This window comes from Podarcis erhardii (assembly GCF_964252035.2).
Source record: "Podarcis erhardii genome assembly, chromosome: 8".
Classification (NCBI taxonomy): Eukaryota; Metazoa; Chordata; class Lepidosauria; order Squamata; family Lacertidae; genus Podarcis; species Podarcis erhardii.
In genome coordinates, this window is record NC_138499.1 from 16,183,049 (window position 1) to 16,202,953 (window position 19,905).

The 19,905-nt window shown below is 44.6% G+C and overlaps 1 protein-coding gene across 4 annotated transcripts in view; it reads left to right on the plus strand.

The window, feature by feature from the left end:
- The window catches only part of ENPP2 (ectonucleotide pyrophosphatase/phosphodiesterase 2), an 85,298-nt gene that overhangs the window by 34,081 nt on the left and 31,312 nt on the right, over positions 1 to 19,905 (plus strand). For all 4 annotated transcript variants that reach the window (XM_081874120.1, XM_081874119.1, XM_081874122.1 and 1 more), the window contains 8 exons: positions 1,364 to 1,489; positions 2,762 to 2,822; positions 4,369 to 4,466; positions 5,216 to 5,295; positions 6,891 to 7,010; positions 10,241 to 10,296; positions 13,401 to 13,466; positions 14,559 to 14,631. In XM_081874120.1, the coding sequence (XP_081730246.1) occupies positions 1,364 to 1,489; positions 2,762 to 2,822; positions 4,369 to 4,466; positions 5,216 to 5,295; positions 6,891 to 7,010; positions 10,241 to 10,296; positions 13,401 to 13,466; positions 14,559 to 14,631 (680 nt within the window). The remainder of the gene's footprint in view (positions 1 to 1,363; positions 1,490 to 2,761; positions 2,823 to 4,368; positions 4,467 to 5,215; positions 5,296 to 6,890; positions 7,011 to 10,240; positions 10,297 to 13,400; positions 13,467 to 14,558; positions 14,632 to 19,905) is intronic.

Sequence of the window (19,905 nt, forward strand, 5' to 3'; positions counted from 1 at the left end):
GGAGGCAAATTACCTCATTTCCCTTACCACCCCCTTCGGTTGACTGCCTCTTCAAAAAACAACACACACACACACACCTTCTTTGGATGAAAAGGTGTCTCCCTCCTGAACAATCATTGAATGAGGCATAAGGGGAGGGGAGGGGAGGGGAGGGGAGGTGAAACTGTCCAAAGCTTGGAAAGGTTTGGGGCAATTCTTCTTCACTCCATCCCAAATGTTGAAGAGGGAGCCACAATCCAGCATTGCAAAAACAAGTCAAAGCGAGCACCATTTTTGCACAGTCACTCCTCCTGTGGCATAATCGCCAGGTGGAATTCAGAAGCATTCACTTCTGTTTTAGACCACCATGTCATCTTAACGATGGTTAGTGGAAACGAGCCAAATTCCAACCCATAAAACTGGTTTGTTGTTACTAACCATAGCAGGAGGGCCAGCTTGGCCCTGCAACCGTGGGTGCCCAGGGCCGTGGGTGTCATGCAGTGTGCAAGGCCCTGGTGCCAAAATTTGTGGGGGCCGGGCACCCACAAGTTTTGGCACCAGGGCCTTGCACCAGGAATTGGGTGGGTGCTCAGGGCCCCAGGGAGCTGGCATCTATGTACCATAGTTTAATAACAGATTAACCAGAGTTTAGTGTTTAGCTGAAGCTTCCCATCTCTTTGTATGGATATGCTAGAGAAGTGAGGGAAAGGTATGTGAGTCCATGGCTAGCCTGGCCTCATTTGTAACACTAAACTATGGTTTGATGTTTGTTGTAGCCAGATGCAGCCAGTGTACATAATATACCCAACTACTTGATAGAACTTCTCAAACATGTCCTTGTGAAAGAAAAGAAGTGCAAGTATGGAATGCTTTACAGTCTTTACTCCATTGCTTCTTCTAATATAACATTTTATAGATTGGAGGAAGTGTCAGTCTTCTCAGTGAGCATGGCTGAGCTGGGATTGAAATAGCTCTCTCTAAGTTCTGAATCTCTGGACACATTTAAAAGTACATATTTAAACTGGTTCAACAGTGAGCCCTTCTGTGGGGCATGGATAGCATGTATCTAAAAAACTGAACCCCCCAGGATTTTGGGGGATAAGGCCATGGCGTTTCAGCTGGAAGAAAGACAACAGCAACGTAGTGTAGATAACTCCTATGTCCTGGACCCTGCTACCTTTTGAGCACAACTAAAGCATCAGTGGCTAAACTTGGACCCTCCAGACATTGTTGGACTGCAGCCACTCCAGGTTCAAAATGAAAACATCCAATACAGTGAAAATTGCTGTGGAATTGTTTTGCCCCAAAGGTGTGGGGCACGTGTGCATAGTTGTCTTTAAGAAACCACTGTCTTCATGTTTTTTTGTTTTTGTGATAATGTTAGCTGGAGGCTGGGAATGTACGAAAGAGCGATGCGGAGAGACGAGGAATGAAGATCATGCCTGTCACTGTTCTGAAGACTGCTTATCCAGAGGGGACTGTTGTACTAACTACCAAGTTGTTTGTAAAGGTACTTGTTTTCGTTCTTCTATCTGCTAAAGGAATCCAAGCGTTCCGGATCATGCTCCTCCTAAGGATGTTTTGGAAGGGAGATGTGAGTCACCTTGTCCAAGCTGACTGAAGCTTCATACATTCTGCGATGCTTCCCCTAAGTCAGCACACTGCTATCTGGAGAGGCTATAGTGCGACAAAAGTGGGAGAAAACTTCTGGGCCATTTTTGGTGTTACTAGTTATGGGTTTCAGCAGGAAGTTACAGAACTTGCACCAAGGCCACCCCAAAACATTTGTGGGCACAAATAATATTGAGAGTGGTCTTTTTAAAAAGCCCAATTAAAGACACCACTTCGTAGGTGTGTGCCCATGTAGAAACTAGTTGAGAAGTCCTTTTTTTATGAGACAGTTCAGATATTTTTGTACTTAGTGACAGAATAACAACAACAACAGTGATAGTCATGCTGTTCTATAGGTGAAATAGGATCTTCCAAGTGGCCTCCCATCTTTCTCCTTGTGAACAGCCAGTAGCAAAAGGTTTCTATGACTTGATGACCTGTTTGTTGAGCATCCATCCTGATTTGTTTGCGGGGAGGTTAGATGATGGGTATGCAGCAAATGCTACCCAACAGTTTCCGGGGCATTTCCCCACCACTTTCCATCTTGCAAAAAAAAAATAAAATAAAATAAAATAAAATCCCACCCCACTTTATTTTTATTGCTCCAAACACACTTCAATTGCACAACCTGAATTTGCTGGGGTGTGATTGAATCTCATCTGAAATAGCAACAGAGGTGCATTGTTTATATATGCTTCCAGCCATACTAGTCAGGCAGAGTATATTGTTGTGAAAGATGGTGATGAAATTTTAACTGTTAAAAAAGCAGCCTTGGATTGTGAAACGGTGAAATAATTCTTTTCAGGATTTTGTCACCATGAGATTAAGCATCCAAAGCTGCAGCGAGCACACACTGGACAATGAACATGCAGCCAGAAAGAAGTGTTGAGTTAAAACACACACACAGTTTGGCAAACCTGCACCCTACACATCTGTATACAATAGAAGATACTAAGATTGGCTATGATCATTCAAGGTTTCATGAAAACAAACATGGCAGTGCAGCTGCAATCTGATGTGCTCTTTACTCGAGAGCAAGCCCTGGTGATCAGTAGGACTGACTCCTACAGAAACATATAGGATCTGGTTGCCTGCCTCACCTTTGCTGTAAATGGAACTTGCAACTGCATAGGTCGTGTACAAAATGGTTCTTATTATCATCCCTCTTTAGGAGAGACTCACTGGGTTGCGGATGAATGTGAGGATACACGGACACCAGAATGCCCAGCAAAGTAAGTGCTTTGTTTTATGTGCTTATTTTTATCACGTGTAGGAGATCTATTAAGTGTCGGCTGCCGCTGGTGGTCAGATCAACTAAGCGGTTCGTTTTTGTGTCCTGTTGGGAAAACTGAGGCTTGTTGCAAGCATCTAAAGAAAGGAGAATCATCATACTGTACGCATTTTCTGGACAATATCCATTTGCGGCAGCTCATTTGCAGAACAACCATTCTGCTAGTGAGAGCACTTATTTACGATTATATACAATAGCCAAATCGAATGGATGTCTTTCGCTTGCAGAATGCATTGTTCAGCCCATAGTGCAGCAGCTACTATTATTATACTCTTTGTCAATTTAGCTTTGTGCTGCTCAACAGCACAGACTCTCGCACAACATGGTGCTAACATTGCATTGGATCTCTCTCTCTCCATGCCTTTACATCAAAATCTTCTTGTTGTTGTTCTTCTTTGGCGATCACTCGTAGCCGAGTAAGATTGTCTTCCATGAACACGGTCTTAACAGTGAGTCTGTAAGTGACTGTGGAGGCCAATTCTGGATCCACACATCCTTCCACACTGGGGACATTGGGTTCTGGATGGGAGTTGATCACGGTGAAGGTTTGCCAAGCATGCCTTCCTCTTAGCATGTTTCTCCCTTAAGTCCTGAGTCCGAGTATTTTCAAAGCCCATGACACCTTTGGTAAAGGCTGCTCTCCAGCTGGAGCACTCACAGGCCAGTGTTTCCCAGTTGTTGGTGTTTATGCTACATTTTTTTTATTTGCCTTGAGAGAGTCTTTAAACCTCTTTTGTTGACCACCAGCATTACGCTTTCCATTTATAAGTTTGGAATAGAGTATAGTAGTTGCTTTGGAAGACGATATTCAGGCATCCGAACAACATCACCAGTCCAATGAAGCTGATGTTGAAGAATATTGCTTCAACACTGGTGATCTTTGCTTCTTCCAGCGCACTGGCATTAGTTTGCCTGTCTTCCCAAGAGAAATGTAAAAATATCAAAATATAGGGTTGTATTCATTTAAGTCCTACTTGAAGTAGACCCTCTGAAATTACTGTTTTACACTGTAGAACTGCCCTGTGATCTTCAGGTGAAGGGCAGTATAGAAATTTAATAAATAAAAATAATGAACCTAAGTCCTGTTTATTAACCTCAATGTGTTGGCTCTGAGTAGGACCAGCAGTGAATACTACCCATGTATTATAAACTTATAACAACACCATTTTCTGATGGCAATGGGACTAAGTTTCCCTGTGGATTTTTAACAAATGATAACTTATCTGCATGGAAACACAAAGGTAACAAATAAATTTAAAAAATACTTATAAGGTGATGCCTTATTTATTTATATAACTCAAATGAGTGAAGGGCATGTGTGCCCGGGATTTTTGGCTCTGCTCAGGCATAAAAGTTGTCCTAGGTCACTTTGACACAAGGTGAAGTTGTCCTGAAACCACAGAGAAGAGGCTTTCTTTCCCAATTTGTTTTGCCACATCTTTACTCCAGCTTTGAAGTTCATTAGTAACATGCTTTGCCTCCCACAGTTTTGTTCGCCCCCCATTGATAATCTTTTCGGTCGATGGCTTCCGTGCATCGTACATGAAGAAAGGCGACAAAGTGATGCGCAACATTGAAAAACTAAGTAAGTGCATGTGCTTTATTGGGACAAAAGCCCTTTTTTGTCTTTGTCCCTTCCTAAACTGCAATTTAAAATGTATTTAGTAAGCCCTACTGAACAGAGATAAGCTGGAGACTGGTGACTGGGAGCGGCTGCCAAGACCGCATAACACCGGTCTTGAAAGATCTACATTGGCTCTCAGTACGTTTCCGAGCACAATTCAAAGTGTTGGTGCTGACCTTTAAAGCCCTACATGGCCTCAGTCCTGTATATCTGAAGGAGTGTCTCCACCCCCATCATTCTGCCCAGACACTGAGGTCCAGCGCCAAGGGCCTTCTGGCGGTTCCCTCATTGCGAGAAGCCAAGTTATAGGGAACCAGGCAGAGGGCCTTCTAGGTAGTGGCGCCCACCCTGTGGAACGCCCTCCCACCAGATGTCAAAGAGAACAACAACTACCAGACTTTTAGACGACACCTGAAGGCAGCCCTGTTTAGGGAAGTTTTTAATGTGTGATGCATTGCTGTATTTTAATATTTTGTTGGAAGCCACCCAGAGTGACTGGGGAAGCCCAGCCAGATGGGTGGGGTATAAATAATAAATTAATATTATTATAATAAGCATGTACAGGATTGCACAGTTAGTGCAGCGAAACACCATGTTTCATGATTGACTTTAATGGCATCTGTATCACTGTACCAATCTATATTAAAACCACACCACAAACTTCACTGTACCAATCTATATTAAAACCACACCACAAACTTCATTTTCAGGGTCCTGTGGGACACATGCGCCATATATGAGGCCTGTCTACCCTACAAAAACCTTCCCTAACTTGTATACCCTGGCGACGGTAAGTTTTGCTGCTGGTTTTATGAGTATATAGGAAACCTCCTGCTTTTCTGTAGATATCAAATGAGTGGTGGTTGGTGATGAGGAAAGCCTCTGAGATATGTTGTTGTCCTGCTTTGATGCGGGGAAGGGAATGGTCACCGAGCCTAAGGGCAAATTTGCATATACCTGTGTCATGTGAAAAAGACCATGGAAGGGCTCAGGTGAAAAGCTGGCATTTAACCTGCTGAGCTTTGTGAGAGTATTAAAAACTTTTGACCTGAGCTATCCTCCCCTCTAGCAGGCATTTGACCATCCGTATTTGCTATCAGTTTGGAAGTGAATTGGGTTCATGCCCTTTTACATACTTGGACTCATTGGTACCCGCCATCGGTGTTGCTAAATTTAAAAGGAGAAATTTCACACACACACACTGAAAAAAACAACACTCCAGCTCTCTGTCAACTTCCAGGATCTATGCGATTTCAGTCCTTTGGATCACTGAGAGTAAAGAAAGAGATTAGGGTAACTAATCTTATTGTCTGAAGAAGGAACTTCAGGAATCACCTTGGACTCCGAACCAAAACTCCACTCTTTGCTCCATTTTGGGGGGTGGGGTGGGGGGCAAGGCCAGGCTACTTCTCAACTACAGCTATGCTTAAATGTTGAGTAGAGTTTGCTGTGAGCAGCAGGCTCTTCTTCCATACTACGGAAGAGGAGGTGTAAAATGGGGTCTGGAGGAACTGGGTTCTGAAAAAGTGTGAGTCTGGAAATGGAAGTCTACAGTTGAGCCATGGATTGTTAAAGGAGCCCATTTCTTTTAAAGGGGAGCAATGAAATTGGGGGAGCATAATAGTTAATAGTATTCTGGAGGCAAGATTATGACTGGGGAAGAGGCATGCCATGAGGTTAAACTTGCCTCTAAAGCATTCTTGTTCAGGATACAACTCACCCTACTCCATTACTCTTTTGCACGTGGGGGGGGGAAAGGGTTGGAGGGATCCACGGCCAGCTTCAAATGGTATTACAAGATTTCCATTCTAGACTGGCTGAAAGTCAGTTAGGGATACAGCTGGCAATATTGCATATAACTAGATTTGGACTTTGTTAGGGCAGCAATCAAGTAACCATTAACTGCATTATCTCTCCTGCTCTTTCTTAACTCTTGGGCCATGTCCTGATTCCTGTGCTGCTTACACTGGTGTATACCCATATAATCAGCGATGGGGAAAGCACTAGTGTTGGGGAAACCCAACAGAAAAGAGCTTTTAAGTTCTCTGCCTTGCTTGGGTGGCAAGGCCCCCTTGGCGTGCCAGCTCTGGAAGGCTAGGGATGCTCACACTGTATTCGAGTATATACATTTTGCGTAAATGTGTCATCCCCAGAACAAAACCCCCATGTAAGATGGGATTGTACTGTATTGCACAAGATTAGTCAGCAGATTAGCATAGCGAGATGGAGGCCTTAACTTGGAAGACAAGTTCTTAGCGCTTCAACAAAAAAAGAGAAGTCTTCCCACGTACTATGATTTCCACTGAAACTGCTATTTTTTTCCGTTATAAAGACATATTGAATAGTTAATAATCTGTTTTATTTTTCAACATTTCCAACACAAAGGGCCTCTATCCTGAATCCCATGGAATCATTGGCAATTCAATGTACGATCCTGTGTTTGATGCTGCTTTCAGCCTCCGAGGCCGAGAAAAATTCAATCACAGGTGGTGGGGAGGTCAGCCGGTAAGTTTCTGTTCTGTTTGCCTTAGCGAAAGTGAATCAATAAAAATAATGAACATTTTGTGTGTGTGTGTGGTATTAAATCTTCTGGCTTTTATGTTGGCATGATTGGGGGCAGCTATGTCAAAAATTAGTCATGACTCTCCTCCAGTGGGAGTCGGGGATAATGTCACTTTTACTCCATTGGTTTTGAGTGAGACTTCGTCATGGCTAACTTCTAGCCAGATCAGGGTTGCTGGATTGGTTATGCAGAAAAGCCTATTAAGGGAAGTCCTTGCTGAAAATTGGTTCTGCTACTGCTAAATATAAAGGTAAAGGTAAAGGGGTCCCTGCACCATTAGGTCCAGTACGGACGACTCTGGGGTTGCGGTGCTCATCTCGCTTTATTGGCTGAGGGAGCCTGCATACAGCTTCCGGGTCATGTGGCCAGCATGACTAAGCCACTTCTGGTAAACCAGAGCAGCACAGGGAAACGCTGTTTACCTTCCCACCAGAGCGGTACCTACTGGTATTTATCTACTTGCACTTTGACGTGCTTTCGAACTGCTAGGTTGGCAGGAGCAGGGACCGAGCAACAGGAGCTCACTCCATCACGGGGATTCGAACTGCCGACCTTCGGATCAGCAAGCCCTAGGCTCTGTGGTTTAACCCACAGCACCACCCACATCCCTTCACTGCTAAATATAGCTTTAGCAAAAGACTGGGATGCCCATCATAATGATACTCTGGTTTAAAATTTGGTTTAAATTCTCTTTAATTATTTTTAGATATACAGTGGACGCTCGGGTTGCGAACGTGCTCCATGCAGGATGCACGTTTGCAACCCACAGCGTCCGCAACCTGCAGCGGCGCATCTGTGCATGTGCAGGTTGCGATTCGGCACTTATGCGCAAAGTGTGATTTAATGCTTCTGCGCACGCACAACCGCGAAACCCGGAAGTAACCTGTCCCAGTACTTCTGGGTTTCGGTGGTCCGCAGCCCGAAAATACGCAACCCGAGGAATGACTGTATCCCTGTGGCAGTGTGTTACTGTAGCTATAAAATGCAGTCCCCACCCACCTTCATTTTAGCACTTAACAATAGAACTCGGACACAAGCAGCTGGTTACAACCCTTCTATTGCCAATTCCACTTGGCAACGCCAAGAGTGTTATGGGTCAAAAGCTTTTTGAATAATTTAAGACACCACCATGGCCGTATCCTGTAAACAGAGTCTTATTAGGAACATCAAAAAGGTGTTTTACACTTTCAAAAAGGTGAAAGCAAATGGAAGGGACCCGTTCACCAGGGGAGATTGATCTATGGTTCTTGTTAGTACAGTGTCCAAAAGGAACATGGTGCTCCTACAGGCAATAAGGCAAAATGAAGCATTTTTCTTGTGCAGTGTTCCCAGAGATGACATTGAGCTCCTGTTGAGTCTTTGATTTGATTGCTCCCATGGCCCAGCCCTACTGTTAGGCAAAAGTCAGGCAGCAGAAAAATTCAACTGCAATTCTGATTGGCTTCTGTATGTGGGATGTGGAGTCATTGTATCCTTGGCCTTCAGCAGCAAAATACAGTGGTACCTCGAGTTACAGACGCTGCAGGTTACAGACGCTTCAGGTTACAGACTCCGCTAACCCAGAAATAGTACCTCGGGTTAAGAACTTTGCTTCAGGATGAGAACAGAAATCCTGCGGTGGCAGCAGGAGGCCCCATTAGCTAAAGTGGTACCTTCACTGTGAGGAGGTCAGGGAAACAAGTAAATGAAAGACAAGATATGGAAAGGTTGATTTGTTTTTAATTGTTTTTACTTTTCTGTATTTTGTATTTTTTGCTTTTTTTCTTTTTTTTTTCTTATTCTTGTAACTTTTTTGAAACTTTAATAAATATTTTTTTTTTTAAAAAAAAGAACTTTGCTTTAGGATGAGAACAGAAATCGCGTGGCGGCGGCACGGCAGCAGCGGGAGGCCCCATTAGCTAAAGTGGTACCTCAGGTTAAGAACAGTTTCAGGTTAAGAATGGACCTCCAGAACGAATTAAGTTCTTAACCCGAGGTACCACTGTCCTGGCTGTGGCTGGAGGTGCTGTGTTTTTTGCCAGACTCCCAAGAGGGGTCCTTAAGATGCTTTGAAGCTGAACCTTCTAACTTAGAATTGCAAGCTGGAGGTTTAACTGGACAGCAACTGCTAATGGGTAGATCACGGAGGATAAATGGTTGATGATAGTCTCAACCATTGTGCGCAGCTCAGTGCCACACCTCTGCCCTATAATTTTGTTCCACTGCAAGAGATATTTTTTCCTCTGTGTTTTTCATCCCTGCGTAGGTGGCATGTGGGTGTTAAGGGCTGTACAGTGTTTGACACAGACCAAGGCTTCAAATCTCTTGCAGAGTCTGGTCACATCATAATTCAGAACATGAGATGGTGTAGAGCCTTCATGTGGTGGTCCTTGGCCTGTGTGGTGATCTTAACTTGTGCCCAGCGATGAAAATATCATTTCACAACCTGTGTTAAAAGCTGAATTCTTTGCATGACAGTTAATACTCACATATGCAACCGGGTTGCTGTTGTGAGACTGGGAGCTAACATTGAACAGTGGTACCTCGGGTTAAGTACTTAATTCGTTCCAGAGGTCCGTTCTTAACCTGAAACTGTTCTTAACCTGAAGCACCACTTCAGCTAACGGGGCCTCCTGCTGCTGCCGCGCCGCTGGAGCACAATTTCTGTTCTCATCCTGAAGCAAAGTTCTTAACCTGAAGCACTATTTCTGGGTTAGCGGAGTCTGTAACCTGAAGCATATGTAACCTGAAGCGTATGTAACCCGAGGTACCACTGTACTTCAGATATTCGTGTGTGTGTGTGTGTGTGAGAGAGAGAGAGAGAGAGAGAGAGAGAGAGAGAGAGAGAGAACATAATACCGGTGACTTCAGAGATTGAAATTTTCAGCATCCGGAAAAAGGCACCAGCTTGCACAATCAGGATTATAGCTCTGTTCTGCTTTTATTTTTTCCCCACTTATTAAATAACCGCAACACTGATTCTCTAACCTGTTAATGAAGGAAACTATTCAGATTTCTGCTGCTAGCCTGGTTGGATGCAAATGCTCAAATTCTAATCTGTAGAACTGGAAGCCAATGTTTGGGGCTGAGGGCTGGGGAAGGTTTTATTTATGACATTTTGTTTTAATAAATGTACCGTCATGTAGCCAACGGTCTGCCGCTCTTTGTAATCGCCTTATATTTTCCTAATTAGATATGGATTACGGCTGCCAAGCAAGGAGTGAGAGCTGGTTCATTCTTTTGGTCTACGTAAGTATATCCGTGCAAGACAGAATTGGTAACTTAACCGCAATAAACAAGAACTGGGAAGCAAATGCCACAGAAATCGACAGGTCTTAATTTCCAAGGAAGGATAGAATTGGGCTGAAAAGTGTCCCTGGCTTCATCTCTTGAGAGCTTTCAATTCAGGCAACATCTGATTTCCAATTTGCCCACTAATAATAATAATAATAATAATAATAATAATAATAATAATAATAAATTTTTATTTATATCCCGCCCTCCCCAGCTGAAGCCGGGCTCAGGGCGGCTAACAACAATAAAATAATACAACATTCTAAAATCATTTCATTATAAAATTAATTCAAATCAAATTGATGGCAACCATTTGGCTAGAGTTCTGTGAAGATTGCCAAAGGAGGGAGTCAGGCTGTGCCCTGGCCAAAGGCCTAGTGGAACAGCTCTGTCTTGCAGGCCCTGCGGAAAGATGTCAAGTCCCGCAGGGCCCTAGTCTCTTTGGCAGAGCGTTCCACCAGATCGGAGCCACAGCCAAAAAAGCCCTGGCTCTGGTTGAGGCCAGCCTAACCTTTCTGGGGCCTGGGACCTCCAAGATGTTTTTGTTTGAAGATCGTAAGTTCCTCTGTGGGACATACCAGGAGAGGCGGTCCCGTAGGTACGAGGGTCCTAGGGCGTATAGGGCTTTAAAGGTTAAAACCAGCACCTTAAACCTGATCCTGTACTCCACCGGGAGTCAGTGCAGCTGGTATAGCACCGGGTGAATGTGATCTCACAGCGAGGACCCCGTAAGGAGTCTCGCTGCGGCATTCTGCACCCGCTGGAGTTTCTGGGTCAGTCTCAAGGGCAGCCCCACATAGAGTGAGTTACAATAATCCAGTTTGGAGGTGGCTGTCGCGTGGATCACAGTGGCTACATGTGATGAAGTGTTTTGGAAAAGCACTGTATAAGTAACTATTAACTAAGAACCAATGTAGAGGATACACTGTAAAAATGAAGTAAAAAATGAAGTGAGGAGGGGGAAGCAATGCATGGCCTTCCAGATGTTGCACTGCAGTGGTCAGGCATTATGGACCATTATGGACCAATATCTGGAAAACCTATTGCCTACTCCTGCTTTATACCATTGACAATCCGGAAATTACGGGTAAACTGGATTAGATGGTGGAGGCTCTATCTGTGGGACTAAACCCACCTACGATAACCCCAAAAGTTATCCTTAGCTAAGTTTTCCTTAGCAACTTGGTGTACAGAATAGCATTAAAGTGGGATGAAAGGAACCTGTTGAAATTGGGTCAGAACAGATAGAAAAGTCACATTTATTATTTTAACTTTAACAGCAAATGTCTGTTTCTAGCTTAATGCTTCCTAGGTGGTTTTAACATGGGCAGGGGAGCCTGGGGTCCTCAAGGCATTTACTGAGCTATAGCTGCCTTCAGCCCTGGCCATTGGTCATGCTAGCTAAGGCTGATGGGAGTCCCAGCAACATCTGGAGAGCTGCAGGTTCCCCATCTGCATGGCCCAGGCACATAAGGTGCACTGCTGGCTGGTGAGGATGTGGCAGTGTAAATAAGACACAGGAGACCATTGGATGGATTAAATTAGGATGCAACTATACTGACGACAGGTGTAAGCCAGTTTGGCATAAGCCATTGGGTAAGCATCTGCCCTCAACCAGCCTGCCTGCTGGTTGCACCCAGGGTGAGTTGGACCTGGCACGATGGCTATCCCTAGGCATGGATCAAGTGGGGGCATTCCTGACAGTGTTGTCTGGTGCTATGGCCCATTGGCCTTGGTGTAGGCACCCAGACAGTTCTACCCCTTCCAGGACCTTTTTAACGGGGTACCCAGTACCCAGCCTTAATTGCCCAAGTCTTGACGTTTGCTCTGAGGCAGGCGAAAAGCTGCAGAAGGGCCCATTTGTCTGCAGGAAATATTCCTCTCTGGCAGTGCTGTCTTTGGCATACGTGCCACTGGGGTGCAAAGATCTGCCCAGCGCCCCTGTTGTGAATGACAAGCGCCGCCACTGGCACGGCACGTCTTTGGTAAATGAGCGCACAAAGTCGAAAGTTCTTTAGTGAAACAGTAGGTACAGTGGTACCTCTGGTTGCAAACGGGATCCGTTCCGGAGGCCCGTTCACAACGTGAAAAGAGCGCAACCCACAGCAGTGCATCTGCACACACGCGGGTTGCGATTCGCCGCTTCTGCGCATGTGCGTGACGTCACTTTGTGTGTCTGTGCATGCGCGAGCGGCGAAACTCAGAAGTAACCCTTTCCGGTACTTCCGTGTCACCACGGGACGTAACCTGAAAGAACGTAACATGAAGCAAACGTAACATGAGCTATGACTGTATACATTTCGATAATACCTAGGTGTGTGTGTGTGTGTGTGTGTGTGTGTATATAGTTTTTCTAGCTTGATCAAAATTATGTATTATTTCATAACAGGTAGATAGTTAAGAGATTAGGCGGCTTCAGCGGTGTCTGCCTGGCTCCCCCCCCCCCAGAATTCGGCGCCTGGGTGCCCTGCACCCCTTGCACCCCTGGGTAAAGACGGCCCTGCTCTTTGGCTCTCAATAGGGTGACCAAGTAATCCATAGCAAGGTCCATACCACCTCAGCCCATTCACCATTGGGCTGAAACACATGCGCATGATAACATGGGTGGGAGGACAGGTGACCCACTGACAGTCAGGTACATGCTGGGCACTGGGCACTGGGCACCACTCCCTTTTACTGCCCCGGCCTCTGCCCTTTGCCCACCCCCCAGCTCCCTCCTGATTGGCCAAGAGGGTGGCCCAGATTCATGTGGCTGGACGAAGAGGCCAAGCATGGACCCCTCCTTCCCAAATTCTCAGTCCCAAGCTGCACTGGTCAGCAAATGGGAGCCACCCCCTAAGCAATGGTAAGCCTATTCTATCATTTAACAGGCTTTGTTACGGGAGAACCCTAGCCATGATTATTAGCAGCAATGTCTACTTGTTCTCAACGTGAACCACAGTATAGAACTCAAGCATAGCACACCCATGCTTTGCGACTGTATTGCGTGTGAATACGGGCCAAAAATAAAATAAAATTGTGCAGCTGTTTCTTACTCACTTTGCTCTTTTCTGTTCTAGTATGATCCCTCATGAGCGCAGAATATTAACAATCCTGCAGTGGCTAACCCTGCCAGACAATGAAAGGTAAGTCATATTTTCTTTTCCCTTCTAAGTGTGGCTGAATGCCAGCGTTGCCAATATTCTCTGTAGATCGCAAGCTTTGATCCACTGTCCTGCTCCTTGTTGACCAGCTCATGACGTGAATGCCCTGTTATTGTGGACGTGGACGCTCTTGTTATTAATGACATGGGCTAGGGTCGGTTGGCACAGAGTGTCTGTGTGTTTGAAATGCTGTTTCATCTAATGTGGCTTAATGAGTGTTGCACCCTGCGATTTGGGCCGATGTCAAGATTTTTAATTGTGTCGCTGAGTACACACGGCTCTAGACCCTGCCAGCGGGCACAGACTTTGGCTGTTGTTGTTGTTGTCTTTTTCTTCTGACCTCCGTTACACAACTGTGGAATGTTTCTTCCTGAGTCTTTGCTCAGCACCTCTCAGCATCCCTTCTAATATTTTTAATTAAGTTGCGGTACAAGGAATGGCTTAATCGGACTGTGGAAAACTTGCGACAGAGTTGCAGTCCTCTTGTTTCTCTCCTTCTGAAGGCAAGCTTTGTTTGAAAGGGTTGATGTGAGCTAACCTGCTATGGGAAAACTCTTCCGACAACAATTTTCTTCTCTTTTAATAACATTTTATTGATTTTCCAAAAATAACAAAAATAAAAACAACAACAATACAAAAACAAAACAAATTGACTTCCCTCTAATCCCTTCCTCGGTTCTATTATTTATCAACATACGGCATGTCTATTGTTAAATTTTAACCTATCCATTCATAACAAAATTACAAGTAATCTTAAAACCCTGCTAATGTATTAACCTGTGTACATTGCTTCTGTAAATATGCAATAAACACCCTCCATTCTTCCTTAAATTCGTTGTTGTCTCTTCCTCTTAGTTTAATAATTAATTTTGCCATTTCAGCATATTCCATTAATTCAACTTGCCAATCTTCTTTTGATGGGACACCTTATTCTTCCCAATGTTGTGCTAATAAGGTCCATGCAGCCGTTGTTGCATACATAAACAAGTTCTTTTGTGATTTTGATAGGTCCACTCCTATAATGCCCAATAAGAAAGCTTCTGGTTTTAAAAAACATTTTTCTTTTCTTTTCAGGCCTTACGCTTATGCGTTCTACTCTGAGCAACCAGATATCGCTGGCCACAGATATGGCCCCTTTAGCTCTGAGGTTAGTATAGTTCCTCTTCCGTAAATAGCATGGCTCTGAGCCCAGTGCTTTGCCAATACTCCAGAGTTGGGGGGGGGGCCTGTTGCTCTCCAGATGTTGCTGCACTCTATCCTCCTTGGTCGTTGGATAGTTGGAGGCCATGAACATCTGGAGGGTCGCAACTTCCTTACAATTTGCATTACAGCAAAAGCCATAGACTGAATTGTGTGTGTTGTAACCTTTGACTGAATTGTGTGTGTTGGAAGCTGATGGTTTTAATCTGCACATCTGTAAGCATCCAATGAGAGGAGAGTCTGTGGAAAACAGAAAAGATATATATGTAAAAGGGCAGGAAAACAATCCTGAAAACTGCCAGCTCTAAGAAGTCCCTCCTGGAGTGTCATAAAATCATAGATGTGTGGCTTTAGGCAGGAGCAAAATTTATCATTGACAGGCCACCTCTTGGATATATTCAAAGTTAAACAGTTTTAAAGAGCAGTATGTGGAAAACAGCATTTCTTGTGCTTAGGTTATGTTTTCTGCTATATAATAACTATAGCAGTTAATGCTATAGCAGCTCTCTGAGGTTCCCTCCTTTTGGTTTTTAAGGAAATGGCTTTGCTTCAATTTTTGCATTTGGTGGATGTGTACCTAATAATCAGGCCCATTTTAATTGTTGATAACGATCAATATATAGAATCAGTAAGTTGGCCAGAAATATTGGTGCTCCTGATGAGCAACTAGATGTTTAAAAATGCAACGCAACCCTCTTTTAGATTGTGTTTCTGAAAACCCCCTCTCTGACCGCAGTCAGAACCACTCAGCTAGCTCCAGCGATGGGTTTGTGTGTGTTTCGAATGACTGCCTTCCTTTGCATGTCAAACCGCTTGTGAAATTTAGAGGAGTTTCACAAGTGCTTTGATATAACAGGGTCACATTAAACGATAACGACACTCACTGTTTCCTACAGTGCTTTGAATCAATTTTCTCACTGCTAGTCGTAGTGAGAGTTTTGCTCCAGGTGGCAGAATGATAAGGGTGGCAAATTTGTACACTGCCACCACAATTTACCTCTCTGGAAGTGCCAAATTAAGATAGGATCACCTAGCAGGTAGGTTGGGGGACGGGGGACGGACCTTCTCTGCCTAAGACAATAGAGGGCTCCTGGCAGACACAGCAGACAGTGTTGGATTAGATAGACCAGTGGCATAAGATAGCTTCCTGTTTTCCTGTGGGTGTGAGTCTCAGGGGATGAGAGCCTTGTTCTGAAGTATAGAATACCTTTACATTTTTTATGCCATGCTCTCAGGAGATGGGTGGTGTCCTGACTAATGCACAATCTCGATTGGGTGACACCAACTCCAACCAAAATGTGTGGAACCTTGCATATATCAGCCCGCGGGTGGCGCTGTGGGTTAAACCACAGAGCCTAGGACTTGCCGATCAGAAGGTCAGCGGTTCGAATCCCCGCAACGGGGTGAGCTCCCGTTGCTCGGTCCCTGCTCCTGTCAACCTAGCAGTTTGAAAGCACGTCAAGTGCAAGTAGATAAATAGATACCGCTCTGGCGGGAAGGTAAATGACGTTTCCGTGCGCTGCTTTGGTTCGCCAGAAGTGGCTTAGTCATGCTGGATACATGCCCCAGAAGCTGTACGCCGGCTCCCTCGGCCAGTAAAGTGAGATGAGCACTGCAAGCCCAGACTAGACCTAATGGTCAGGGGTCCCTTTACCTTTACCTTTACAGGCAATTAAGGTAGCAGAGGGTCAAACCTAGAAGCGACGCTAGAGATCAGTCATGGAAATGCCCCCCTTCATCTTTCTTTTACAGGCAGCCCCCCATTTATGTGGGGGTTATGTTCCAAGGCACCACACGTTTAAGTAAAATTGTGTATATTTGAAGCACCATTGGAAAAGCCTGCAAACACCCCGTCGCACCCCCATACCACCCCTTTTTGTGATGCTTTTGGATCACTTCCGGGTTTGGTGTGATGCGTTTGTGCGCGTTTGCGCACATATTGAACATGCTTAAATGAGGAGTTGCCTGTATTTACAAGCAAAGATTGTGAGGGCTTCATATTGAGAGAGGGGTTTAACCTTTCACATGCTTCCACCACCCCCATTTAATCACCCCCCCAAAAAAAACCATGCTGCTACTTTCCTTGGTGTGTGTGTGTGTGTGTGTGTGTGTGTGTGTGTGTGTGAGAGAGAGAGAGAGAGAGAGAGAGAGAGAGAGAGAGAGAGAGAGAGAAGACAGGTACCCAGATCTCCCATATCGCTCTAAGTTTGGCCTGAATTTTCCAAATGAACATTTCAAGAAGTCAGTACAGCTGTGCACGCTGCACAGATGTCAAGATTTACTAGGGGCAGGATGTTTTTTTTTCTCTTTTACAAAAGGGATAGGAAGCATTTAATGTTTCTTTTCTTTTTTTTAAGAGTTGTGAATGTCTCATAAATCAGCTGGGAGGAAGACCTCATTGGGGACCCCTCAGGGTTGCTTGCTTAGCAATCATAGTAGTTTGGCTATTGCATGCAAACCGCTTTCTCCCCACCCCCAATGCTTCCTTTGTACAGAGCTGGCTGCTCTTTAAACATTTGGAACAGATCTGGGCCTTTTCTGTCCATATGGTATTTGAGCAGCACATTAGAGCTTGGAGGCAAACGTTAGAGGGATGGGAATCATGTGTTCGGCTTTTAACCCGCCTACAGATTCGGGGTAAATCGTAAAGAGAGACTCAAACAATTATGTAAAACTTTTCCTCCTAATCCAACATTTCCCAACCTATTGTGCTCCGGGTCCTATTTGACTCCTATTCGCTTTATCCCTGTGCTGGCTGCAGTGGGAGCTAGAGTACAAAACAGCTGGACAAGGCCCCAGCTTGGAGGAAGCCCACCTAACCAAGTGACACCTCATGTATTCTCTGCTTAATAAAGGATCCAGCTGTTCTGTGACGTTTCAGCCTCTGACTCATTGTGTGCGAGAGGTATTGGGGGGGTACATTAGACCCCACTTTAAGTGATTGCAGGTGGAAACTGTTGCATCCAATATATTGGCTGTAAAGTAAAGGATCTCTCGTGCCTAGTAAAAACAGTTAACACAATAGCTGCATTGTGTTGTTGCTGCAGTTATATAAGAAGCTGGTGAAATTTCAGTATGTATTCGACCCCAGTGTTGCTCCTGTATATTTACACAATTTATTTAAGATATTGGGGTTGTGTGTGACTGTGCAGAACAGATAATATAGTAGATCATTGATCATAGAGTTGGAAGGACCATGAGGATCATCTAGTCCACCCCCCTGCAATGCAGGAATATTTTGCTCCATGTGGGGCTTGAACCCACAGCCCTGAAATTAAGTCTCATGCTCTCCCAATTGAGCATGACAATGCCACTAGGGAGCTTTGAGTTTGGGAAACACATAAAAGTAGGGTTGGGGCAATTAATCTATTTCTGACCCATTTCATTCTTGCATGTGTTCATTTCATGATTATGTTTTGACCATTTTGGCATTAATCACTGGTTTTTGTTTTGTTTAAGTTTAGAAATGCATGGGTTGAGACACACACATTTTAAACTTATTTCTGCATGCACATTTTTTTTGGACTTTCTTCAGCAGAGAACTGCATTGGAGAAGTGTGAAGTCTGTAGCATCAATGCATTCTGATCTGTGTGTGCTGCAGTCTGGAAGGTGTGAATTAGGTCTGTTTGCCTCAATATTCAGACGGAAAGAAGTTATCCTTCATTGATACATGCAACACACTGGGCTCCAAGAGATTCTTGTTACTCGGCTCAAGGAGATAGCTCAGTGGGTAAAGCATGAGACCCTTAATATCAGGGTCATGGGTTTGAGCTTCACGTGGGGCAGAATACTCCTCCATTGCAGGGGGTTGGACTATATGAAACCCGTGGTCCGTCCCAACTCTACAGTTCTAGTAATCAGTGCAATAGCTGCTTAAGACTGATGCCTTCATTAAGATACTGGCTTTCCGGTACAGATTTTACTCATAGGAAGATCCAAACTGCTTGGCTTTAAAACTGTGGCGGGATCATATCTCACTAGTGCTAAACCAGAGTCATCGACTCTCTGTGAATTTCTGAGCTCAAGTTTAGAGTACTTGAAGGGGCAGCACGACCGGTTCTTCCAGAGTATTTTTTTTAAGCAATTGATCTGAACTGAGACTCCAGTGAGGGGAAATGTTGAGAGATCTGGTCCCGGATCTCTTTTGTTTGCTTAACTGTACCCTTGAAAAAACCCTCCATCATCTGAGAAGCATCCCCAAACCATGTGCTTGCCTTTTCCATCACAACCATCATATTTGCATGTAACACTAAACCGTGGTTTAGTGTTACACACACAGTTGGGAAGGAGCTGCCGTGGACCTTGAGCTAGCACACTTCTGACCCTGTTCTCCTTGCATGTATCCAAGCGGAGGACTTTGGCAGAGTGGCTTAAAACTAATTCTGACCAGCTTTCAAACAATTCATCGGCAAACCATGGTTTATGAAGCGGGTTCGTTTAACTAACCAGAGCTTGTTGTAAACCAGAGCCAAGATTCATGGAAAGTGAAACTAAGCTGCCAGAAGTTGATGTTCTGGCTATCTAGCAGGAGGAGGCGGGACGGGAACATAGCCATAATGTTGTCTACTGTTGTGGGAAGTTATCCTTTGAGGTAGACCCTTGGCTGGCCAGATTCTGCCTCCTTTGTGCGTGTGATCCTATAACTCTTAATTACAAAGCTAGAGATCTTATGCATCCATCTTTCACCCCTTGTACTGATAGCCCTTGTTCTTCCTCTTTTGAAGTGATGCCCTGGCTGGTTAATAGAGACTTGGCTTTCTTCCTAGCTCTAACTTCTTTGGAAAGAGAAGCTATCACTTTGCGAATGTATGTACGAAATGCGCGGTCTACTAGGTGAGCTGCGAACCGGACAACAAACTCATGTGCTTACGGACTGTTCTGCTGCCCCTCTAACATGCTACCCTGGGATGGCAATTCTGATTTATTTAGAACCACTTGGTGGCCCAGTTTAGAGCTCTGGCTGTGCTTCTTTTAGAAAGAGCGAGTAAACTATGAGAATCCTTCCTTTCCTCCCTCCTCTGCTCCTCTCCTCATCAAGACTGCACGAAGCTTGAACTCTTCCTCCTCTTCTATATGTATTTTTTTTTAAAAAGAAACTCTGAAGCTGCTTTTTGGAGAGAGACAAATGGAATTGGATTAGCATCTCCCTTCCAGCTGCTTGCCTGGGAAGCAATGAAACAGCATGGCAGATGGTAACACTGTTTTTCCTTCCAAGAATGC